This window comes from Drosophila elegans, unplaced genomic scaffold, assembly GCF_018152505.1.
Source record: "Drosophila elegans isolate 14027-0461.03 unplaced genomic scaffold, ASM1815250v1 contig_208, whole genome shotgun sequence".
In the NCBI taxonomy this organism is placed as follows: Eukaryota; Metazoa; Arthropoda; class Insecta; order Diptera; family Drosophilidae; genus Drosophila; species Drosophila elegans.
This window is the reverse complement of record NW_024545578.1, coordinates 22,342,970-22,368,436: the sequence shown is the minus strand read 5'-3', so window position 1 is coordinate 22,368,436 and position 25,467 is coordinate 22,342,970. Positions and strand designations below refer to the sequence as shown.

The window sequence follows — 25,467 nt, the reverse complement described above, 5'->3', positions numbered from 1 at the left end:
AAACACTCACACATTTAACCAATTCATTTGGCTGTTTATACACTCACAATGCACATTGATGATGTTGTTGATGGGATTGTGATTCAAGTATGTACGAACATATACATAAAATATTGAAACAAGAAGGGAAAGGCTACCCTTGCGAATTTACTACAGACATATGTACATAAGCCGCTTCAATTGACACCGACAACCAATTGATGTAGAGCCATGAAATCGATCAAGTTTGCCAAGATCATCATCTTAACCTTTTCCTAATTAGAAAGTGTAAAGAAATGTTTTTTTTTGGGTAATGCGAACAAGCCGATCTTCTCTGTCCAATAAAGCGAACAAATTTCTATGCCATAATTCAGAGAAATTCTCTTGTGACCAAGTGGCTGGAAAAACCCATGTACTCTACCCGAAAGGCAGATGGTAGAGGGTGTGATCCCTCCTTGTGGCGTCTTGTTGTCCCAGCTATCGGAGCTCATTGATTTCAATGCGATAATCAAGCGAACAGCAGGCCAACCCGTTTCGATTTACCATGTAAGCCATATTGGGGATTTTCAAATTTTAAATGAACATCAACAAAATCACATCAACAAATAAGAAATTAGTGGCCGAAAGCTGAGTGAGTGTGTATTTCAGTGGGATACAGATATGTACATGACATGCACACGGAGCCATAGCTATGTATGCCCCTTCATCTGTATTACACAAGCGTTTTTTTGTGAAAACATCGCCGTTGTCATCGTCGTCGCCGTCGCCGTCGTCGTCGTCGTCGTCTGTATGCTGTATCTGTTGCCCGGGCAACTTTAAACCGGATCTTTGGTTTGAAAGTACATTCACTTTGCGCCGTCGACGCTGACGCTGCGTTGCAGTGGCGGTGGCGGTGGCTGTGGCTGTGGCACAAGTCCAGTCCCCGAGATCCATGCCCAATGCCCCCAGAGCCAAGAGCCAAGAGCCAGGCGAAACTCCGGCAAACAGCCTTCAAATGACAAAGCAAGAGGTTTAGCTCTCGGTTTGGTCTGCACATGTGCATAGTTCAAATAACTTGGTCAAGTTGACAAGATCAACGTAGCGAGTGTTACCAAGCGGCAGCGACCAAAAGTCGGCTCTGGCTGCAGAGCGGGGAACCCCGCCGAACCCTCCACTCCTACTGCTCCTCCTTCCAGCGGGCCAAATCAAATGCTCGCACCAACAAAAATCTATAATAAAAAACAGGTTAACAAATGTGGCCGCAACGGCGGCAGAGCGAGCAGTCGACGTCGACGTCAGCGTCAGCGTCGGAAGAAACTTGTTTTCCTTTCCTATGCGGCTCCGGGTGTCTCAGGCCTCTGGTCTCCGGTTTACGTCTCCGGTCTACGATCTCCGATCTGCGATCTCAAGACGTCGACGACGACGACGACGACGTCAAAGCCGGCTTACGACAATCGACTTACATTCACTTCTAAAAGCCCCAAAGCCACAAAGAGCGTGAAAGTTTCACTAAGAGAGCGGTTTAGCGGGAGAGAGTCGGATACTATCGAAGCCGGCTGCCCGCATGTTACACAGTATCAAGGGTAGATCTGTGGCCAAGAACCATGGGAACATAAATAGTACAAGGTAATCTGCTTGAAGTCTCTGTGAATTCAGCAACAACACCCCCAAAACATATGTATATGGTAACATAAGAAACCCATAAGTTAATTTAAACGATAGAGGTATTCGGCTAAACGTTTTTGAGTTTAGATACAACAACCCTAAATATGTTTAATAATGTAAGGGACCAGTTAATTAAATTGATCGTTTGGACCTAAATTGTTGGGTATTCGGCTACGAACACTTTTTTGAGTTAGATCTATCTACATCTTCATTTGATCTCGATATTGACTTGGAAATTGTTAAATTAAATGTTTGGCATTATAAGTACTCAGTAACTATTTAATTTGCACTTGCCTAATTCATATTTGCAAGTGCTTAGCTCAGTTTTGCTTTGGAGCAAATTATTTTTTTTTTAATTTGTAATGACTTTGTAGCGAGCTTAAGTTTATTCCTATATAAAATTATTTATTAAAGTAAGGTAACCTTCCTTAAAATTCTATTTCTAAAAACCCTTTACCACACACAATTAAGCTTTAAAATATTTAATAGATTAAACAAAAATTGTTTTTAGTTGGGTATTATTAGTGGGAGTATCACTTGTTCGAGCTTTTCCATCTGAAATTCTGAGCACGGTTGCCGGCATTGTGAAACGCGAGAGAGAGATGGGGAGAGAGCAACAGAGATAGGAAGAGCGAGAGGGCCTGAGCCTGATAATTCAGACATTTTCTCTTCGGCTATATGCGCCCCCGTATGGGGGAGTGGGACGGAGAGCCGGAGAGAGAAGGAGAGAGGCCCAAGCGCAGAGCAGCGACGTCGGCAGCGCACTGACGTTTTCGATTCGTTCGTTCGCATTCACAAGAATTTCACCGACATTTAGTTTAGTACCGTTTTTGGCTGCAGTCGCACTACGGACAGTTTATTCTAATTGAGTGCTACCATCCCATATATACATCCAAACATACCAATATTACTGCTAAAGCTAACGATATTAACTACACATATTAAATGCTATTATACACGGGCCGAGCAAAGCCATTTTAAATGCGGTTTACTGCTCCATCATACACACAAAACACATGAAAAATTCAATTATAACCAATTGAAATCGTAATCGAGTCCAAAATAAACTAAATTAAATGGTTATCAACGTTTGAAATCAAAATATAATAACTATTTTCTATGAAAATCGAGTGTTTCCGAGAATCGGGAAAAGTTAATAATTCAATTAATGTTAACGCCAAATAAATAATCCGACAAGAAAACGCAAGCGCATGCAACAAGTTAAATCCAGCCGACAGTTGTAAGCCAAGTTAGATCCGTACACATAGATACACCCCAAATACCAACACCAATTCGAATGAATGCCCGGTACACACATACAAACGCAAAAAAAACACCAACACACCCAAGCAGACTATAACAATGTCAAGTGAAAACATTCTCTGGAAGCAACAGGTTTCCCCTTAATAAGTGTTATAAAGAAGCAACCAACAGTCATCACCCAGAACTGTTCGTTTCCGAAAAGAGCAGAAAGAGAGGTAGAAAAGAGAGTACGGCGAGGAGTACGAAGATAAAGTATATTAAGGCGAGAACGAGAGAGGACCACCGGCCCGTAAATCACATGAAAATAATAGTATAAGCTAAAAAATATAAAAGAAGACAGTTCTTAAGTGGGTTAAAATAGTGTGACTGCAACCAAGTGGAACCGAATCAAACCAAAACCATCCCCGAACCGCAAGATCAACTAAAAGAGTTCTTAGAGCGCGTCTAAAAAGCGCCAACCTCACAGAACCATGGAATTCTACGATGGCGACCTCAAAGATATATGGGACTCCGACTTAGATCCGGTAAGTGTTCAAATAACCACTCGCTCGAAGCAAAAAAAAAAAAAAAAACAACTTGTACTGGGGCAAACCTCTGTATATCAGGCAGAAACCATTGATACTTGAGAGCTTTTATTACAGCGGGTATGCTTGATATGCGACATGCCGTCATATTATATATGTGAAAGTTAAAGCCGACAACTCTTGAACGAAACGATAAGAAAATGTTCAAGATATAGGTAGCGGTAGCTCTAAGTGTTGACGTCGTCTTATGACACAAAATAACGAAATATGAAAATATGAAAATGTCTTAACTTAGGTTAAACTACTTGACTAAACTTGATCTCCGATCTTTGACCCGAGGCAGATGCCTCAAAACACGATTATTAAGTCATTTCGGTATACATTTTAAACTTGTAAGAGTTGTGCTTCTACGAAACGAAATTGCATTTTAAAACCTAAAGAAAAACATTTTTAATGACCCACATTAAGCTTATCAGCTGGGGAGAAAAACGTGAACTTATTCATGAGCTGAATTCTAAGTATGATGATCGATTTTAAGAGGAAAAAATATATAAAATTAAGGGTCCCACAGGCCGCAGCTAGTTTTCTTTTCTTTCTCAGCATATTAAGTAGTTTGCATTTATATGTATGCGATCACCTGAGAGAACGCCAATCACCAAACTGGCCTACGATCAAACCTGTCCCAAGTCCCAAGCAACCTCATAAAAATGTCCACACACTGAAACACCAAAATATAAAAAAAAAAGTATAGTGAAAAAGAAACCAAAATCTAATCGAATTGCCGGGCTACCAGACAATCAGACACCCGTAATATACAACACACCCAGAATCACAGTTTTTGCTTTCATGTTTTTGTGGAGGACGTTCTTTGAGTGCCGAACCCAATGGCATTACCCAACGAACCTTTGCAAAATACTTAGATATGATGGTGATACACCTCCGAATCGAATGGTGCCGAAAGGAAAAGGCAGTTCTCAAGGCTTTTATCTTGGCATTTACGTTCCCGTTTTTGAGAGAGAAGACAGTTTTTAGTGACTTTTTGTGTTTTTGATAAGAGGCAGGCAGTGACGACTATATCTGGCAGTCAGGAAACATTTCTGTTCATAACTTAGAAGTTGTGCTGTCCTACAAAGTTGTTTTCTGTTTACCGATAATGATAATTGGAGTTTTCCAAGAAATTAAAAGAAATTTATCATTAGCAAGCAAACGATTTCTGTTTCGCTTGTTTTTTTTTTTTGTAGTACTAGTAGTTCTTTTCTATCACCCCCGCGCACTCATAAAATGTTTCACTATAATGAAATGAGTGTGTGGCTGGGGCTGAGCTTCGTTTGCGGAGTACTCAAAGATGTAGATGCCGTCGTCTAGCGCTTATCGCTGCGGAAACAGTAATGAATACATGTCGTCCGTCCGTCCATCCATCCGCGGTTCGTCCGTTTCACTTGTTCTTGCTGTTGTACACAGAGAAAAACGCAGATTGATATAATCCATATCTATAAAGTCCTCAGAAATTCAGCCATAATCCAAACTGGTCGAACTAAGGCATAAACGTTGCTTACAAAGGAACGTACTTAGAATGAATGTGATAAAATAAATAATAATACAAAAAATTTATAAATAAACAATTTAGATGAATTAAACTTAAAAAATTGCAACTCAGGTTGCAGTTCAAAACCCACCACTGCTCAAAACATTTTTTTTTTTGTAATTATTAATATTTGAATATTACATTTTGGTCCAAAAAAAATATTTAAACAAATATTTGTTTTCTTTGTGTAGAGGAAGCTCTGCTGGCCGAGCACAAAAGAAATGAATCTATTACCGCATGTGGAGTTGATAAGCAGTCGCTATCAGCTGGTCTAAATGCAAAGTAATGACTTTTTTCGCCTGCTGCTGCTGCTGTTGCTGTTGTTGCTGTTGCTGCTGTTGCTGGTGCCTTTTGCAGCAAATCAAACAGAGTATGGCTCGTCAGTGTCATTACTATTAAGGTGATAATAATGCACGCCGTCGACTACGTTCGACTACGTTCGACTTGTAGACAATGTAGACGTAGACGGAGGGACCGAAATAGGCCCAATGCCCGGGAAAATGCGCGTGCAGTTTTTATAGGTTTTTCTGTTGTATTGCGTTTTTCCCGCCGTTAGCGGTACGATGTACCCGTACCCGGGGCGTGCGCTCAATTACCTCATAAGTATCTCAAATGCCTGTGTGTGCCCATAACAAGAAATTATCGGTTTTTGTGGGAAGTCGCCGCCGAAATACCCTCCAATGTCGAGGAAGCAAAGATCAAGATCAGGCCAATTTATCACCCAGGGCTGTAGATAACGAATTTCTATTGAAAGATCCCCAGCCGAAGGCAATCGGTTTCCTATTTTGGCATTATTTTAATAATATCAACTATCATCCAAAAGTCTTTTCAGGCAAATCAACAATCTTATCACAAAGTATTTTGTAATCAAAAAGAATAAAGCGAAAAAAAAATATATATACTAACGCCAAGATAAGGCGCTGAAATGCCCAATTTTGATTAGCCAAGCGCACCATTTTCCACTTAAGCGGGTGACAAAAAATAAAAATAAATAATAATTATGATGCCATGGGATTTTTTCCTTTCCAAGTGAACCAAAACAAAAAACTAAAAATATTGAATTGACGTGCTGCCGATAATCAATTTTAATAAATTGGCAAGGCGCCTTTAATAAGGGTATGAATTTGGAAAGTCCCAAAAGGGGTTAGCAGGTCTTCAGAGAGCTGCGATAGTGTCACGTGCTCTGAATTGCCGAGATTCCGATCATTGTTATCAAGAAACCCCCCACTTTTTTCACACAGAGATCTTCGAGTGGTTCCCCCTCTATCAGTTGGGAGCAAATGAAGAGTTGACACAGCAGAATCTTTAAAGCTTTATACAAATGATCGGGGGAATTCAGTGAAATCGATTACTGGGAAAGTCCAATCAGAACAACAACAACAACAACAACAATAATAATGATCAGTGCAGTGATCACCGGGTCATCCGTTTACTAAGAATAGCAATTCCACAGAGTTTCCTAAGCAAATAAACAATTTCCAGTGCAAATATAGAGTACATACGTACATATCAAAGTTTCAACTTAACGACTTTCGATTCTGGTCCAGCCTTGATAAGAAAATACATACATGCTTCAAATGATTTCTGTTGGAAGCTGAAATTACTGTTTAAATTTTCACATTCTATTGATAAGAAGCACATGGAAACAAAAATGCCTAATTAAGCGGATTTAGAACTCAGCTTATCTTCTATATATGTAGCTACATATGTACCCTGAAACACTTATATACAAGTACAATGTATAAAAGGGTTGTTGGGTTTAAAAAGAAAGCGAAATCTATGGAAACACAGACAAATTTTAAACTAAAAGTGCTCAAGATCGTCGTCGATTTGCCTCGAAGTAGAAACTCTTGACCAGTCCAAACTTACTGGTAACAATAAACTGCCGGAAAAGATTACCTTGGGCACACAAAAAAAAAAAAAGAACTAAACTGCATTCGCCTTCACCAAAGAATGCTGACCAAAGTCAAAGCGATGGCGACTTTCCTAAATTTCTTGTTGTCTAAAACCATATAAAAGAGAGAGGTTGAGAGGAAAACTGCAGCATTAACAATAAGTCAAGAAGTCAGCAACTTTTTCCCACTTCCATTAAGATACAACCAAAGCGAAAGAACAAAAAATATACATACAAGTATGTACGTATGTATGTGTATATTTGGTGACATTTGTAGAGCTGTTCTTTTGTGGGTTAACTTTCGCTTATATAAGCAGAATATAGACGCGAATCCATAGTCCAAAAGGGGGCGTGGATAATGGCAATTAGCAATTTCTTTTCGGCCCATTCGATACCCTTTATGGTCTATATTAGCCCGATTACCGAAGTGAATGCAAATGTGCATTTCATTATTGGTGTTAGACTGAGATTTTCTAACGGCCAAATGCAAGGCCCGCTATTTAAAATGCACACGAGAATACTACACACCTACCAACTACCATGAAACGGAAAACAGAAAACAGAAAATAGAAAAACGTGCTTGGCAACAGACTTTGAGAGTTTCGAGAGCCAAAAGTCTTGACTCTCGAGAGTATATTTGAATAACTAGTTCGAGCTGTGCACGGACGATACTTTCAATATGGTCTATCGTCTAACGTCTAACGTCTTTATATCTGTATAGTATGTTTATTGTATATCCGTATTGGTTGGTGTATTGCTTAACTTTGACATTTCCAATGAGCCGCCGGACCGGAGCGTTGCAATCTGCAAAACAGGTTAAAGCCAAGCAAAAAGCACAAAGCGAATGCAAAGAAACCCAGCGACTAGCGACTACAAATATTGCAAATTTAACCCGCTCCAGCGACACAATTTCTATGCCAAAAGTCCAAGCATATGGCGAGGCAGCGAAAAAAGCGCGCATAATTAAATTTGTGCCCCCACATAGTATTGGTTTACATGTGCGCCAGTCTCGCTGGCTCCACTCTCTTTCTAGATATATATATATATATACCATATATATATATTTTCCCATTCATGTCGACCATTCATGCGGATTTACACGCGCTGCGCGCTGCAGGATGCGCAGTCCAAGGAAACCGCTCTTAGTTCGCTCTTCTTGGCCAGTTTGGGTAGGCTCTCTTTTAGCCAACAAAAGAGTGGGCGGCCAGTTGGCCAGCTGTTTGCGCTTGGCGCTTTGTGTTTTTGACGTCAATGTCAGGACGTCGGAGGAGTTGCGTTGTTGTCTTGTGTTGTTTAGTGGCCAAGAAAGCACGACAGTGTGAATTATTCATGGACCCGTTTGGAATTTACAATATGTTAAGGGGGGAGTAGGAGTGGGCGTGGGCGTGGGCGTAGCAACATATTGCCAGTGCTAATGAAGTGTTATACGATAAGTGTAACAGCAGGCAGCAGGCAAAAGGCTACAAGGAAGCAACAGTTGGATGCTTTTCGAAGGCGGAGAAACAAAGCGAAACGAACAAGTTTTAGTTTGGGGGTTAAGGGTTAAGGGTTAAGCGTTTTGAGGACCTCCCCTGGCTGTAACATATTTGAGCTAAGCGACCCAAAGACCTTAAGACAACATTGTCAGAGTTCAGGATAAACTGCTTAAACCCACGTCATTATATTGACCTTTTGCAGTTAGTATTTGAGAGAGTGTTTAAATCAAAGATATTTTACTAACAATTATAGCTCTTACCTCTCGCTTTAAAAATGTTTTAAAATAGTGTCTAACATTGTAAGCTAAAAGAGCTAAAAAGCTAAATTAAAGACATTAAAGACTTTTTGCAAAAGCTTTGATAGTAATACAATTTTCCATAAATCCATAGACTTTTTTTGTAAACAAATAGCAGAATGTTTGTATATTAAGGCTTTCTAGCGTTTAATTTAAGAGACAAAACATAAATTTACAATAAGTTATGAAGAAAGTAAAAATAATAAATTCCGTGTTATTAAATAAGTACAAGTATAAATGGATTGGTAAAACAAATTAGTTGACTAACAACTTTTAAGGGAACCCCCCAAAAAATGTCCTCCAATCGGATTCCCCAGAAACCTCAAACTTTTTTGCACACAATTCATCAAAATCCATTAGAGAGTCTGAAGTAAGGGGCCTAGAATTTCGTAATTACCCGTCGACAGCACATTTTTCAAGCATTATCTTTCCGAGAAACCTTGAAAGTGAATTCATTATGGGTTCTCCAATAAGGTCGGTCGCCCAGCTGTGTGACTCATCCGAAGCATTGCCAAATTGGTTATGTCTGCTTTGCATATATGCAGATGAACGATTTTGGCCGCTCTTCAACGTTTTTGTGAAAGGCAACCGACGATCAAAAGTCTCGAGTTTGCGGATCTCTGTTGAGCACCCACTATCAACAGCCAAAGTTCAGAGATTAGGATAACCGAAGGCTGTGGGGGTTTCAATGGAGAGGAGTCTTTGGCCCGGCTGGATACCGCCTTTTTCGCATTTTTCTTCATTTATTGCTTCTTTCAATTTTCGGTTACTTTCACAATGATTTCCGTTTGGCAAATTGTTGGTGTGGACGTCAGACGTGCTGCTGCTTACGTACTTTCCTCACACAAAGGCGCACAAACATATGTTGGCGATAAGCTAAGCCCGCATTGGACTACCACCCACTATTATTATCTATTTATATACATATTTGGTTATATTTATACCGAACGTAATGCAAAACAAGAGGCAGTACGTCATGGAAGTCTCTCAGTTTTTGCATTTGTGGCTGCAACATGTCGCATACGTAATATTTGAGTTCACTGTACCTGTGCCCGCTGATTAAGCCAATTTGTATGGGATTCTGGAAGGGATCGCCGGCCAATTCGCACTTTCTTTTCAAGGCAACGGCATTTGACGATGGCCATTTACATCGTAGCCCCATTAACATTTACCACGCTCACGAAAAACGAAACCGAAGCGGGCCAAAATAAAAAACCGTAGCAATTTTTCAAGTTAAAAGGCAGTTCAGTTTCTGTGTTTTTTTGTGTTTGGTGGTTGGTGTTTTTTTCTTTTTTTTTTTTTTGGTTTCTGCTCTTTTTGAATTGTGGGAGCACCTTTCACTTTACCAACACCAGCGGCAAATGATGCAGCCTGGGCATAAAAATTGGAAAGAAATAAAGACTCGGCTAAAAAATGCTGTGCACAACACAAAGAAAAACGATACATACATAATGATCCGCACGCACACGACTGCAGTTTTATAAATGTGAAAGGTTTTCGCTTGCTGCAACATTATTTAATCAATCCAAATTGTGGAGCAAGCAAAAAAACAAAAAAACAAAAAATAAGCAAAATCGAAAAAAAAATGTATAGACAAAAAGGCCAAAAAAAAAAAAGGCGGAAAAAAAATTCAAATCAAAAGCCACAAGGAGATACAGAGGTGCAGAGAAAGAAGAAAGAGATGGAGAGGGAGAAACCAAACCAAACCAAACTATAACCAGTTTAATTATTTTTATGAAATTGTATGTTTGTGGCTCTTTTTCACCCTTTCTTGTTTTTCGGGGAGAGAGACAGACCTGAAGACTGGAAATTTGAATAAAATTGTATAATGGGCAACCGGGAGACCCAACACCCATGTGTGTATATGTTAATTTAATGCCGTAAGATAAAGAAAACCCCTCCGGCGGCTATTTTGATTTTGTTTTATTTTTATTTTTATTTTTTTTTTTTTCATTTTTATTTTGCCTTTATCGTTGCCTGATCGGGTTCCGCAGTGACGTGCGAGCGGGCACCTGGAAGAAAAGGCAAATTAACGTTCTCGCAGAACAATTCTCTGCACGTGACAGTCGCCGCAACAGGTTCTTGGTGAATCGCCAACGAAATGGGGTCAAACTGCAATCGCATTTCACAGGCTCCTCCGATGGCCAATGGCCAATGGCCGATGGTTAGGCAATCGATGGCCAAGTCAAGTCAAGACAAGTCAAGTCAAGTCGGGCTTAGCCGCATTCAAGCGGTTTTTGTGGCTTAAGAGGTGGTGCTCCAAACTTCAACTCGAGCATCGCAAAGCACCGCACCGCACCGCACCGCACCGCACCACTTTCCACTTGAGAAGGCGCCCTTAGCCATTTCACCGGTGCCGGGCTTTCATTGGAACACACAAATCGGAGAAGTGGCAGGGAAGAGGAGGCAAAACCCACCTGAAATGTGCAACAAACGGCGCTACAGGTGCACGGGGAAAAATATTTATATATATATATATGATTCATCCCTTTATAAAAAACAATTTACAAGAAAAAGTGATTATACATATTTGGAGTTTAAAATATCTGAATAAATATCACATTCACTTATTTGGAATTTATTAAAAGCTTATATCTACTAATATGCATTTCGTAATCATTACCTGACAGTTAAAGTAAATTGTATATTTTATTTTGGAACACAAAACATATATAGTTATCATTTACAAAATAATACATACTCCAAGCCAAAACATTATTTAATAAGCATTAAATCGTAAATCTTTGGGTTTACTTTGGAAAACTATTATGTTTTTAACGTAAACTCTGATTGAAGTTAATATAAACTATAATCCCATTTTGTTGTACATCTCCTTTCATAAAAATCATCATACTTCTTTGAAGTTTATAAACTCAAATACTTAATGTCAATATTTATCTTATAGTTTACACAATTTGCCAGCAAGGTCACTGAGGCCTTTAATTTGCTCATTGATTTTGAAGATGTTTAATACCCTGCTAAGCCTGCAATCGACTTCAGTTTTAAATAGATAAGATTTGCGATCCAATTGACATAAATAGAATTGAAAATAAACAAAAGTTATCAGAGCACTATGAAATTGCGGATTTGTTTATTATGAAATATGATTTGGGATTAAATAAAAATAGTCAAAAATAGAGATAAGATATGGGGATAGGGAATCGCAAAATATGTATTCATACATATATGGTGTGTGTGGAATTTCCCTGTGTGTATTAACCCACCTGATCCGCAGCAGCTAACAAAAGAGGTAGCAAATGCCTGCGAGCATTTTTGCTGTCTTTTTCTTCTGGCTTTCTTCTTTCTTTCATCATCGGCAGCAACATACTCGCACATATTTGTATACAGACCGATACCGATGTGTATATTTGTACGACTGCCTGGGTAAATCTGTATCTGTATGTTGTATCTGTATCTGTAGCTGTATGTTGTATCTGTGTGTGTGTTGCCCGTTTTGGTAGCATTTTTCAAGAATTGCTAATTCTCAACAATTCCCGAGGTTCGTTGAACTCATCATACACGCATACTCACATTTTATTTACGCTTCTCGGTGCTTATAAGTAGTATACGACTGCTATATACCACATACTGCTTGCTGATTCTTGGCCCGATGTGTGGCGACGGCTAAAATGCGGAGAAAGCACTTGTGTATTTGTGTTTTAATGCACTGGCCAAACGAAACGAAAAACAAAAAAAAAATATATACAAAAAATGCGAGGGCCGGTCCACGAGTATTAGCATAATGAGTGGATCGTTAATTCTCGGTTATTCCATACTTTCCTTGGCTTTGAGAATTTATGAATTACAGCAAACATCGACTGGCAGTCGGTTTTTGGTCGAGAGAAATTGCTGCCCAATATCACTACTTTCTTTTGCAATTTTACATTTACCAATCACGGTTAGTGTCATTAAGACTTTACTATTAAATTTAAAAAGCAACTCTATCCAAAGTTGTGAAACAAACTAGTCAGAGAAGTCATATGAAAGCTATTACAAGTTCTAATTAATGTGAACAAATAAATATGTTTGATAAATGGTTTTCCGTAAGTCAATTGTTAAGGTAAAACACACAGTCTTCGTTTGTAAATATTTCAAATATTCAGTAAAATTTAATAGCTTACTATTTTTAGACTAATATTAACATATGCATATGTTCAATCAACGGCTTAGAGTATGTCATTAAGGAATACAATCAGTCTTCGTTTGTAAATATTTTTACTAATCAGTAAAATATAATTACTTTGTAATAACTTACTGTCATAAAATATTAAGCTTTACGTAAGCTATAATATAAAATTATTTTACAACCTTTATCCTTGATCTACGACAATGCTGTTTTAAAATAGTATGTAGATAAATGAGCTAGTTGATATATGCATTTATAAATATGTACTTATTACAAAAAACAAAATTTAAAAGTAAGATTTCCGGAAACAACAAATTGGCTTTAAAACAATAACCAACTTTTAAATTGACATAAATTAAAAACTTGTCTTGTGTGTGTATTCCATTCCCATATTTTTACGATCTATTTTGGCACGTCAACAATTTGTAACTTTAATATGATTAGGAGAGAGTTTATGATTTATGTTAATTAATCATGTAAATAAGGTAGGCCGATTTCACGGAAAATAAATTTCCGAACTTTTATCTAAATTTGCCAGTTATTAGCATTTCAAAAAATATATATTTCCTAAATATATTTCTTTATGTCTTGACATCTGTTCAGTGATTAAACCACCCTCGTTTGTAAACGCTAAGTACCACCGCATAAACATATCAAATGGTAATCAATGTTTAGGCTTACGGGTATGTGCCTTGTACGGCGGATTGTGTGAAAGAACCCAAAGAACCTGAGGAATTTGAAGAACCAAAAAGACCCACAAAAGAATCGGGAAGAATCGTACCTGCTTACATATCGACGTTCGCCGTCACGACGTTCCCTTTTTTTTTTTTTATGGCCAAAACTGGATTCCATTTGGCTTGGCTTAGAATGTGAACTTTGGAGAGGTGGGATTTCTTTTACATACAAATGTGTTTTTAAAGCGTAATTACATGCACTTTTTTTTATCGCAGACAGACAGACAGACAGTCAGACAGACAGACAAGACAGACGAAAAGACAGACAGGCACTCACTCGAATATATAGTTATATCCATGTGCATATTTGCCGCCTTTAAATGGGTCAGCAATTTATTGCCGTAGATTATGCCTGGCGACAATTAAGCGAATCCAGTCCAAAAATCTGGCACATTCGGGATTACATCATCGGGCAGGCTTTTGCGTTAAAACAAAATGCCAAGCCAAATTTATTCTGGAGCTGTTTGTTTTCACCATTCCATTCCATTCCATTCGACTCGACTCCTCGGTGATTTTGTATTTTTTGGCGGCAAATAGAACACGGGTTGAGTTATGTATTTGTGCTGCACTCTGATTGCGATTGTGAGTGATTCCCAAGGTTGGTTTCACCGCTCATCGCCGCATCGAAACACTTAACACTGGGCCCGTTCATTATAATTAATTACACTCTTGCACACTCCACACTCCACTTGCGAGGTTTAATTGAAATTTGTGCCAACCATTTGATAAACAACTCGAGTCAAAACACGATTGACAAGTTTAAATGGTCCAGGTGCGATGACCATTAACCATTAACTAGCATCAAAAGGTCCTTTTAAATATGTAATATATCATTTTTAATATACCTTTGATGATGTATATTGGTAGAAATTCAATCGTCAAGATAAAAACCCTTTAAAATGTCTTAAAATATTGAAATTTTGAAAGTGGAAAAAACAAGTGTGTTTAATTATGTAGCTCTCTACTTTTGTGGTTTATTACCTTCAAAGTTCAAAGAATGAAACTCCTAAAACTAGTTTTAAAGATATTTATTACTTTACCCTATTCAAATCTATGTGAAATACCCACTAAATTGCAAATATTATGCCATGCAAGACCATAAAATTCAAGTACCTAACCTAGAAGCTAGGTTAAAAACAATTCCCACCACTGATTTGCAAGCCCCCGAAAATAATGACTTAACGATTGATAACTTTAAAATGGTTCTCTCCACTGATTGCCCACCAGCCCAACAACAATTGTTTCAAGGGTACGTCCGAATCCAAATCGGAATCCGAATCGCCGATCGCGGTGGACGGTGGACGGTGAAATGTCTTCTGATAAGATTGACAACAAAAATATATTGCATGGCCCACGTTCCGTGGAAGAGGCCATCGTGTGCATGGGGCAGTCGGGATCTGCGCTATATATATGTATGTACAAAGGTACTATGAAAATCAAATCAGCATTTTATATATAATTTTTTTTTTTGAGCTATCTGCATTGCGTTTTGGGTGTGCGATTCTCGTGTGATTTTGCCATAGGTCGTACATATATATATATATGTATATATAGGTATGGCAATTGTACCTTTGTTTTTCGCATTCAGTTTTTGTGTTTAATTATATAAGCGCGCTATCGCTGTGCAACACGACTATGAATGACTTTTGTACATTAACTAATTGCAAACCATTTGTTTGTTTCTAATTTTTTCTCTTTTTTTTTTCCTCTGTCGCTTTTTGTGTGCACTGTTACAGGAATCCTTGAAAATCAGCCCCGATCACGATATGCACGACTGGCTGTTCGATCGCGACGTCAAAGATCCCACCGTCATACTCAACGACAAGCTCATCTCGGATGCCCTGCTCAATGGCACACAGCCGATCAAAACGGAGCACTCCTACAGCCTCAGCAGCGACGTTGACTCCCTGCCCGATTCACCAAAAAGCCTGCAGGCCAAAATGGAGGGTATGTACATTAATAAATGAAATAGCTTTTGGTATATTCATTATCTAGGTCGGCTTTATATCAGGCATTACACCCAAAACCTAAAGCCATTTCATAAAACATCAACCTATCTACGTTGGTATTTTAAAGAAGTCGAAATTATATTTATCAAATTAAATTTATCGATCATATACAAACTATCGTTTGAACTTCTACTACTTATGGTTCCTTTAAAATTTGCGAAATGATCTTGGATCCTTATATTTAATTTGTTTTATTTCTATTGTTTCTATCTATACTTCTTAAATGTAGTAGCCTTTTTTAATGTTAACTGGTGTCTGCGATTTGATCAATTTGTAAATTTTATAATCGATAATGTCATTATATTTTGTTATCGATATTATACATTTGATGATAAGTACTGTTACAATTTCTGGATTTGAGGTTTCTTAAATTAGTATTTAATAACGATACAATTGAGTGAATCTCTTTGAACATCTTTTTGTAAGTAAAGTGTAAGTAAAGAAAGGTGGTCCCCAAATATTCCAACGATTGAATTCCAAATTGAGTGAAACAGAGCGATTACCGATTGTTCGGGCAATTGCATCCAGTCGTAGAGCCAGTCATTATTTTTTGGGGCTGTATGTAAGTCCCGAACAGCAATCCAAACACAGTTGGCAGTTGGTTGTTGGTTAATTTAGGCCATGTACATAGTGAAAACAGCGCTGACAAGAATAACAGTTGAAAAACAGTTTCAGCTTCGGTCTGTTCTGTTCGGTTCTGTTCTGTTTCTAGTGTCGCGGTAGCATTTAGCAATTTAACGCAGTACTCGTGCATGAAGTTTTGTACTTTGACGCGATATCAGTTGTTCGTATGTATGCAGGTAAAACTGTGTATAATTGCCCTAGCCAAGTTCTCTGGGCTTCTCTTTTTTGTTCGTTCTGTTCTGTTATTATTTGTAATTTTATGGAAACTGTACGACAACTGTGTAAATAAAATTAAAACGAAAATTTTCGTATAGTGGGTGGAGGTAGAAAAAGGTGGGAAGAGAGATGGGGGCCACAGTTTTGCCAGAAAAATATAAAAAACTGAATCAACAGAATATCAAAGGCAAACACAAGTGCAACTCGGCGAATTGACGCGTGCGCTGCCAAAGGAAAGTGATCCGGTATTTGCTTAGTTACAAACTAGAACTCCAATTCTTGCATAATAATGTGGGTTAGACGCAATAATATTTGGCCAGAATATTTGCGCACATACTGCTCTATTTGATTTCGACCATTGTCTAGCCAAAAAGCAAAACATGCGATAGCAAATACGGCTGTGAGCTAATTATTTTTGGGAAAAAAATAACAATTAACTTAAACCAACTGAAACCGATTTCAACTGAAATTAACCAAAACAAAGTAATTAAAATCTATGATTAAAGAAGTGATCTGTTGAATTAAGCTTAAACTTCTCTTTCTTAGTTTGAACTAAAATAAGAAAAGAATCTCACTGCGAATAAAATGTTCTCGCATTATCTGTAAATTTAATGAACAGCAAAATCTGTTTATATATTTGAAAAACAAAATAATACTTGTGTAGTGTAGTATTTTATTGGTTAAATAACAATCTTAAAAAGTAAATTAAAAAAGTAAAAATAATATTTTTTATGGATCAAAGTTATGGGTTTAAAAAAGAAAAATTTTTAATCTAATTATGCATACGCAGTGTTGACGTTGTACAAATATTTACAAATTTTGCAGTTTCTTGGATGACGTGTCGCTTGATTCTTTTTTGAGCATGTTTTAAATAAAAATAAATAATTATTTGTATAGTTTTTTAGCAGCTTATAAAAATTTGAATTTAATTTAGGTTAAATTTTTTTTTAACCATAGTTAAACTTTTATTTTAATAATATAAATACAAAAGCAAATAAAATGTATATGTATGTAATTATGTTCAAAGTTTTTTAAAGTTGCTTAATTTATTAAATGTATCAGAATTCAAAACTAAAAAAAATATTATTTTCTAGAAAAACTTAGTTTTAAAAGTACATTATTTGCTTATTATACAGAATAAATATCTTATTTATTTTCTGCTTTCTATTTCCAGACATGGACGACGAGTGCTTTCCCGCCATTTCACTGAAGACGGCCACCAGCGGGCGCGTGACCATCGACCCCAAGTGCCTGACCCTCCACGTCCCGCCCACGCATGCCACGCATGCCACGCCCATCAGCCGCCTGAGCAGCAATCCCGCCCTGAACTCCTCCGTCGCGGATGTGACGCGATCCTCCGGCCTGCAGAGCCTGCATGCACAGCATCCCCACCACGGATCCGGAGCAAACCACGTGGTGGTGGCCAATCTGGAGCACTTTCAACTACCTCAGCACCTGTACAACGACAACGACTGCAGCTCCTCGGTGTCGTCGATGCGGGACGGCAGCATGTCGCCGGACATATGCTCCGACATCGAGATCGACGAGTCAGCCATCAAGGATGAGCCCATGTCGCCGGACTCCAGCTGCCCTGCCAGTCCCACATCCCAAGCGAGCAGCTCGCAGCACCAGCTCAGCCTTAATCTGGCACACCTACAATCGGAGATGCTATTCGAGCCGAGGGTGAGTTCAATAATAATGATAAAAAGATTTTGTGAAATTACTAAACATACTTAAAATACTCAACATACTAGAAATACTAAGCATACTAATAGTTCAAAACATTCTAAAAATACTAATAGTAATAATTCTAATTCTATGAAAACACTAGATCTTGGATTAAAATATGAAATGTAGTTTAGTCTATTCTAAAATAATGTAGGTAGAAGATTTCTTTTTTTGCCTTTTTATTTCCTTTTTTATGATGATAATAATACGAATTTGTGAAAATACTAAACATACTAAAAATACTCATCATACTAGAAATACTAAACATACTAATAGTTCTAAACATACTATAAGAACACTGAACATAATAATAAAAAATAAAATATAAATCGATCTTAGATTTAAATTTAAAATGCATACATTTAAATTAGTGACAATTCTAAACATACTAAAAATACTCCACATACAAAAAATACTAAGTATACTAAAAATATTAATGATCCTAAACATACTATAAAAACACTAAACATAATAAAACAAAATAAAATATGAATAGATTTTAGATGTCGTCTATTCTAAAATAATTTAGGTAGAAAATTTCTGTTTTTTCCTGGACTGTACTGACTGATTTGTGTCGTTTATTTCCGTAGCACGGTGGCCTCCTGCTGACCGCCAGTAGCAACAGCAACAACAGCTTAATCAAGTCCCAGCAGCGCCAGCAGCAGCTCCTCGGCCAGGGCGATCTGCTGATGGCCAAGATGGAGATCAAGAGCGAGAAACAGAACACCAGCAACAGTAGCAGCAGCAGCAGCAGCATCAGCAGCAGCATCAGTAGCAGCACCAGCTCCGGCAAATCGCATGCCCACGGCTATGGAATCCCGCTGACGCCACCCTCATCCCTGCCCAGCGACGATTCCGAAGGTAACTTGACACCGGAACACTTGTTTTCGCCCCTGTCGCCCAACGCTTCCGTTTCTATCTCCGTGGCCAATGCAGCCGGCGGCGAGTCATCGTCATCCGTACGTGTCAGCCGCACCGCTGCCGGCATCACGCGCTCGTCCACCGGATCCGGATCGGGATCGGGATCGGGCTCCAATTCCAGCACAACGGCCACCACGACACGGCAGCCGATCCACACGCCGCTGATTAGCTCACAGCCGGTAAGTTCGAGCAGACCACACTCAATTTGATTGCACACACTATCAGTTGCTTCTATACTAATACTTACTGGAATAATCTTATGTGACTTGAGAATGTATTTAACAACTACATCAAATATCCTCTGAGAAAAACTCATTTCAAAAACTTAACTACAACCAATCAAATCTAATTTATCTTTTATTTATATAGAGATATTCGAGTTTTTAAAGTCCAACCTCTAACTTCTATTCTTTTTTTTTTATTATATTATTATAATTATTACATATAATTTTATTATATTTTATGTAATGTTGTATAAAGTAAAAGATCTTTTGCAGACAAAAATTGATAAGAACGATTTTGATTAAATACATTCCGTTTAAATATTTCTTATCAGTATTAAATGCATACTAAATTTTAAACCAAAATTTTATTTAAAAGAACTCATTAACTGTTATTTTATGATATAATTTTTCATAAATAAAAAATATAAATACAGTCGTCGTCTACCAGAAGTGAGTCAATTATTTAAAATTTCATCTGAGAATTCTGAAAATTATTTATGTACAAAACTTAATAAAAATTAGCAATCACCAAAAGACGATCAAAAATCAAATTACTCATAGGATTGTATATGAATTTTATATATTTTCAAATTTTAGGAAATCAGTATTAGTCACATTGGCTATATCGCAAGATATTAGTCACTTATTTTTGCAAACCTCTGATCTAATTTAAAATGTATTTGCATTTTGCAGAAGGGCTCTACTGGCACGCTGTCGCTGACGGAGGAGGAGAAACGCACTTTGCTGGCCGAAGGCTATCCTATCCCTCAGAAACTTCCCCTAACCAAAGCAGAGGAGAAATCGCTCAAGAAGATTCGACGTAAAATCAAGAATAAAGTAGGTTTAAAACAGACCGATGATAAACGATGCAGCGGCGGCATGCAGCTGCACCGTTTACAACCAGCATTAAGAAGCGTAATCTAATTAATCATATGGTTCATTTTACAGATCTCTGCTCAGGAAAGTCGCCGCAAGAAGAAGGAGTACATGGACCAGCTGGAGAGGCGCGTAGAGATTCTGGTCACCGAGAACCACGACTACAAGAAGCGCCTCGAGGGGCTGGAGGAGACCAATGCCAATCTACTTAGTCAGCTGCACAAACTGCAGGCCCTAGTTAGCAAGCACAATGTGAAAAAGTCCTAAGTCCCGGCCCAAAGCCCCCGAAATCGTGGGCTCCTGGATACCGGAACCGTTTCTTGTTTGCCCGCCTTCCCGAGTTATTTGTAGTTCTATCTATGTAGTATAGTATGTCTTCAGTCCTTTGTTTCGATTTACAATCAGTCTGGGAGTTTTTCAAGAATTTATGCGATGATGAGGAAATTTGATGAATTTTTTTTTTGTTTTTGATCGGCTTTTGGCTAGCACAAAGCGGTAAACATTCCCCTCCTGCTCCTGCACCTGCTCCTGATCCGGCTCCTGCTCCACCGCACTATATATTCCACAAGGCATAGATGCCTAGATGCCCATAACCAATACCGTATAATTAATGTGTATGTTATCCTAGCTACTTGTAGGACCTATATTATATAGCTATGTATATTAGTCATGCATTCCTGTTATATAAACTTGATCTAGAGCTTAGGCAAAACGACCAGCTGCAACTACAACCACAATTATAATTACAATTACAATTACGATTACACTTACAACTACAATCGAGAAGCTCAAAAGCAGAAGCCAATCTAGAAAGCGTCTAAAAAGAAGCTAAATAATAATATTGTAATGAAACGAAATCAACAGACCAAAAACAAAAACATACAACAAAAAAAAAAACAGCAAAGTAATGAAAAGGTTAACCACGACAAAAAAAAACAAAAAAAATAGCAGATCGCAAGTGGGCTCTAATAACACATCAAATCCAGACTGGAGTTGATCGAAGAGCGGCGACATGTACATTATGTTTTAATAATGATTGAATGAATGAACGAAAGACTCCCGGAGCCCAAAATCTCTGTGCTGTCTTTGGCATGACTCTTGTTCCTTTAAACGATATTTCTCAAAAAACAAACGAGCTGAAACGAAAGAAAAATACCTAAACAATTCCATAATGTGTAGCTATGTAGAAGGATTATATAACGAACTATGTCTATATGCAGCATTTAAGTTTCTCTTCGTCATCTGTTTGCCAGCAGCCGTCAAAATGGAGTTTCAGTAGATGGAAATTATACGAATTTACAAGGGTATCCGAATCCATATCCCCCAATTCGGTTCCGTTCTCCACCTGTCGCGTTGCCTGGTCGATTTAAACAATTTCCGAGCCAATTATGAAAATGAATTATTGTTTGTTAAGTTTTATATTATAAGACGGCGCTGCACCGACCGAAGGGATATAGAGAGCAAAACCCAATTCAATCAAATTTCGCAGCAATGATTTTGTTTTTTATGTTTACACTTTGTGTTTTACGTTCTAGTGCAATTTTTTGGCATCCATATATTTATACAGATATTTTTGTATTTTTTTCCGCAGCGTTCTGAATGAGTCAATCTAGTTTAAATTAGTTGAATTTATATAAACAAAATTACTTAATGAAAATTTAATTAGTAACTCGATGATTTCTTATCAAATCGATAATATCTATATGAAATAATTTAGCTATTTTTATGTATGTCTGTGCATGTGTGTATAAATCAAGCGGACGAAGTTGTGCAATTGTTAGTAAAATTTTAAAAGAAAGATATTTAGAGAAAATACAAAAACGAAAAATTGAAGTTAAAATATGAAAAGCTCGTGCAATGACAAAACTATTTTATTATAAAATGCGTTAAACAAATTTAAAAAAAAAATGAGAAATACATTATGATATATTTATATATACAAGTATAAATAATGTACGACTATATACTATTTTTTGGCTATAGCATTTTAAACGCATATATTGTATGTTTAACGTTGAAAAGGAAAAAAACAAAACCAGAAAATACATCCAAAAAAATTGTAAAACTTTTATGATTGGTTGCTGTAATTTGGCAAAAGTAAAAGTGCAATTCCAAATAAAATTCATACAACCATAACAACAGCAGCAATGTGCGTGTTTTATTTAAGTCCATTTACAAAAGTTATTAATCTTTTCTTAGAAATGCTGAAATAAAATAAAATTAAATATTTAAATCATTCTTTATGATGCAATTTTTTTTTGCATATTTTTAAAGATAAAATTGCATCCAATATTGAATAAATATTATAGAAATCTAGTGAAAAGAAATGAATATTTAGCTGATCGAAATTCTTGTGGTCATTTAAATTGATTAAAATGTCAAGTAAAAAATATAATTAAACTGGATTTCTTACTTATTTATAAAATGTCAACCAAAACTTTTAAAATTCGGGAATTTTCTTGCAATGATATTCGTTGCATTAGAATTACCTTCGGGTACCTGCCAGAAATTAAGTGATTCCTTTAAAATTAAATTCTTTGATCATGAACCACCAAAGTCACCCGACGATTTCGCCCGGTTTTGCTTTAGTTTTCGAGAACCGCGGTTTTAAGTATGTACTTACTTTCAAAATAGGCAGTTTTGGAAGTCTAGTGCAGCCCACTGCAGCCCAAAAGTATGCTGCATTCCTTATAGGTATGTCGTCATCATAAATCATTTCAATTATTTAAAAAAAATAATTGTTTCTTAAACTTTAAATGATGCAGATGCAAAGACGAAACAACAAAAAATATATATACATTTTTTTGCTGTCGATTCTTGGCAACTCAGGCATCACTAATATTGGCAACTCAGGCACCAAAAGATGGAATTTATTAAATTTAATAAGTCTTAAAGCACTTAATTGGCAACTCAGGCACCAAAAGATGAAATTTTTTTTAAATTTACATTTTCTTATTATTTGTTGTATCTTATACTTAAATGTGTGCTAAAATGAATTGAATCCGTTTCCTAGTCTTTTTCTAGAAATAAAACTTTCCAACTTTGGTTTTGATTAATTATATCCCTTAAAAAAAATTAAAAATGTATTTTTAGTTTGTTGAAAAGATCAAACTTTTAAGAAAATAATTAGCATTTTTCAGCTTCCTTGCTGCACAGGGCAAGAAATGACATATTTTTGGCCAAAAGACAAAAACCGCATAATTTTTTTGATTTTTTTTGCGAAGACATCTACAATATTTTTTTTTAAATTTAATTACATATTATTATTAAAAATAAGCCGGTGACCGTTATCTTTGGAGGCGCCTTGAAAAAAAGTTGGTTTGCGGTGAACATCATAACTCGTGACCGGAGAAAAACAAAATTTATTTGCATTTAGAGGCTGATGAATTTTTCGAGGTTTTCACAAAGAAAAACGAAATCTTCGTGATTACCTGCTGATTTTGTGCTTTTTCAGCTTTCATCTGAATCAAATTCCAGGGTTTTGACCAACAAAATAAGCTTTCTTGCACAATGTGACACGAAAGAATACCGTAAATATTATTTTAAACGTAAATCCGTAATGCATTTTTTGAGTATTTTTTCAAAAATATATATTCTTTTAAATCCATTACCCTTTAAAGGTAAACTCTTAAAAAGCGCGCCCATTCGATTGCTATATTTCGCGCCCAATCGATTGCTATATTTCGATAAGCGATTAGCGTAATGCTTTCATTTTCATAACAGCTGTGCGGTGCGATAGCTATTCGCCCAGTTTCTGGGAGTCCCATCACCATAGAGTAATAATGTATAGAGTCGCCATTTGCTCTGCCGCTCTCTCGAGTGACTTTTCCAGTGATGCCACCTAGACTAAAAAAGGGGAAAATTTCAGTCTCTCACGGTTCGATTCGAACCTTTAATTCGGTCCCATGGTGAATTTTTGCAGCTGGCCTGTTCGCTCTTATTGTTCTGTTTTCAGCTTATGGGAAATGCGGCAGAGCGAGTGAAATGACCAAATGATTTTTTGTTTTGTTGACAAAAACGTTGTTCTTGTTTTCCCATAGAAAGCGGCTGGGACCGAATTCAACATCCACATGGGACTGAATTCAATGTCCACATAGGCATTGAGTAAGAAAGCAAAGTCTTTTACTTTTTGACTCAATGTGCACATGGGACTGAATTCAATGTCCACATAGGACCCACTCATGTCTGAGTTAAATTCAAATTGTACTGAATTTAAATAATTTGTAATATAAGGGTAAGTTAATTTTTAATATTTTGTTAGCAAAACGTATTGTGTTTTGATAATAAGAATTATGTTAATTATAACTATTAATAGACTAGATGAATACATAATATAATTATTCTTTTGCATTTGCACTTTCAATGTTTCTAATAAAATTAATTAATTACAATTTTTTTATACCCTTGCAGAGGGTATTATAATTTCAGTCAGAAGTTTGCAACGCAGTGAAGGAGACGTTTCCGACCCTATAAAGTATATATATTCTTGATCAGCATCACTAGTGGAGTCGATCTAGTCATGTCCGTCTGTCCGTCCGTCTGTCCGTCCGTTTATATGCAAACTAGTCTCTCAGTTTTAAAGCTATCTGCATGAAACTTTCCCAAAAGTTGTCTTTCTATTGCAGGTAGTATATAAGTCGGAACGAGCCGGATCGGACGACTATAGCATATAGCTCCCATAGGAACAATCGGAAAAATAATGGAAAAAAAATTATAACTTTGCTGTTTTTTAATTTTTTGTTTAGTTCTTCGACATATAGCAATGGTTAAATATTTCAGAATTATGGTTTAAATTTCATCAAAATCAGACGATAGTCGTATAGCTCCCATACAAATAATAAAAATATATAAAAGAACAATCAAATAATTATGCTGCAAATCGTCATAGCTTCAATGTTTTTAAACATATACGCAAGTAAATCATAATTTTAATGTTTTCAAAAATATTTAATTCATGCAATAGCTGCAAGGGTATATGAACTTCGGCTTGCCGAAGTTTGCTTTCTTTCTTGTTTTTACTTAATATTTTTAGTGCAAATTGTATTATACAAAATATTATGTATTATACAAAATAAATATTTTTTAAATACTTTTAAGCAATTTAGTTTTGCCTGTCTTAAAAATCGAAATTCTGGTTTCATTTTCAAAATCGAACTCAAAAAAGCAAATGAAACCAATAACATAATTACTCTATGCCAATAAAATATCTCAAATCAGCATTACAGCTCAAAGCCATACGAAACACGACCTTTTAAGAGCCTGTTGTATGAATAACAGAGAATATTTTATCGATACTGAGTAGGATCGGAAATATTTTTGAGTTCACACAGTTAAAAATAGGTGTGAGGG

The 25,467-nt window shown here is 36.8% G+C and overlaps 1 protein-coding gene across 3 annotated transcripts; it reads left to right on the top strand.

Moving 5' to 3' along the window:
- The first annotated feature begins 2,428 nt into the window (after positions 1-2,428).
- Positions 2,429-22,262, top strand: LOC108136085 (cyclic AMP response element-binding protein A). Of its 3 annotated transcripts, XM_017257053.2 has the most exons (7): positions 2,429-3,410; positions 15,257-15,467; positions 17,544-18,052; positions 18,688-18,958; positions 19,034-19,197; positions 19,936-20,079; positions 20,191-22,262. In XM_017257053.2, exons 1-7 carry the CDS (start codon positions 3,357-3,359, stop codon positions 20,383-20,385), a joined length of 1,548 nt encoding a protein of 515 aa, XP_017112542.1. In that variant the 5' UTR covers positions 2,429-3,356; the 3' UTR covers positions 20,386-22,262. The 3 variants fall into 3 exon arrangements, with proteins under 3 accessions (XP_017112542.1, XP_017112541.1, XP_041563919.1); XM_017257052.2 differs by having other exon boundaries at positions 18,688-19,197; XM_041707985.1 differs by lacking the exons at positions 2,429-3,410; positions 15,257-15,467 and adding an exon at positions 16,305-16,329 and having other exon boundaries at positions 18,688-19,197.
- The last annotated feature ends 3,205 nt before the right edge of the window (positions 22,263-25,467 follow it).

Coding starts and splice junctions, on each gene's coding strand:
- LOC108136085 (XM_017257052.2), top strand. CDS start 3,357: ATGGAATTCTACGATGGCGACCTCAAAGATATATGGGACTCCGACTTA. Junction 19,198..19,935: donor CGCTGATTAGCTCACAGCCG/GTAAGTTCGAGC, acceptor TGCATTTTGCAG/AAGGGCTCTACTGGCACGCT. Junction 20,080..20,190: donor GACGTAAAATCAAGAATAAA/GTAGGTTTAAAA, acceptor TTCATTTTACAG/ATCTCTGCTCAGGAAAGTCG.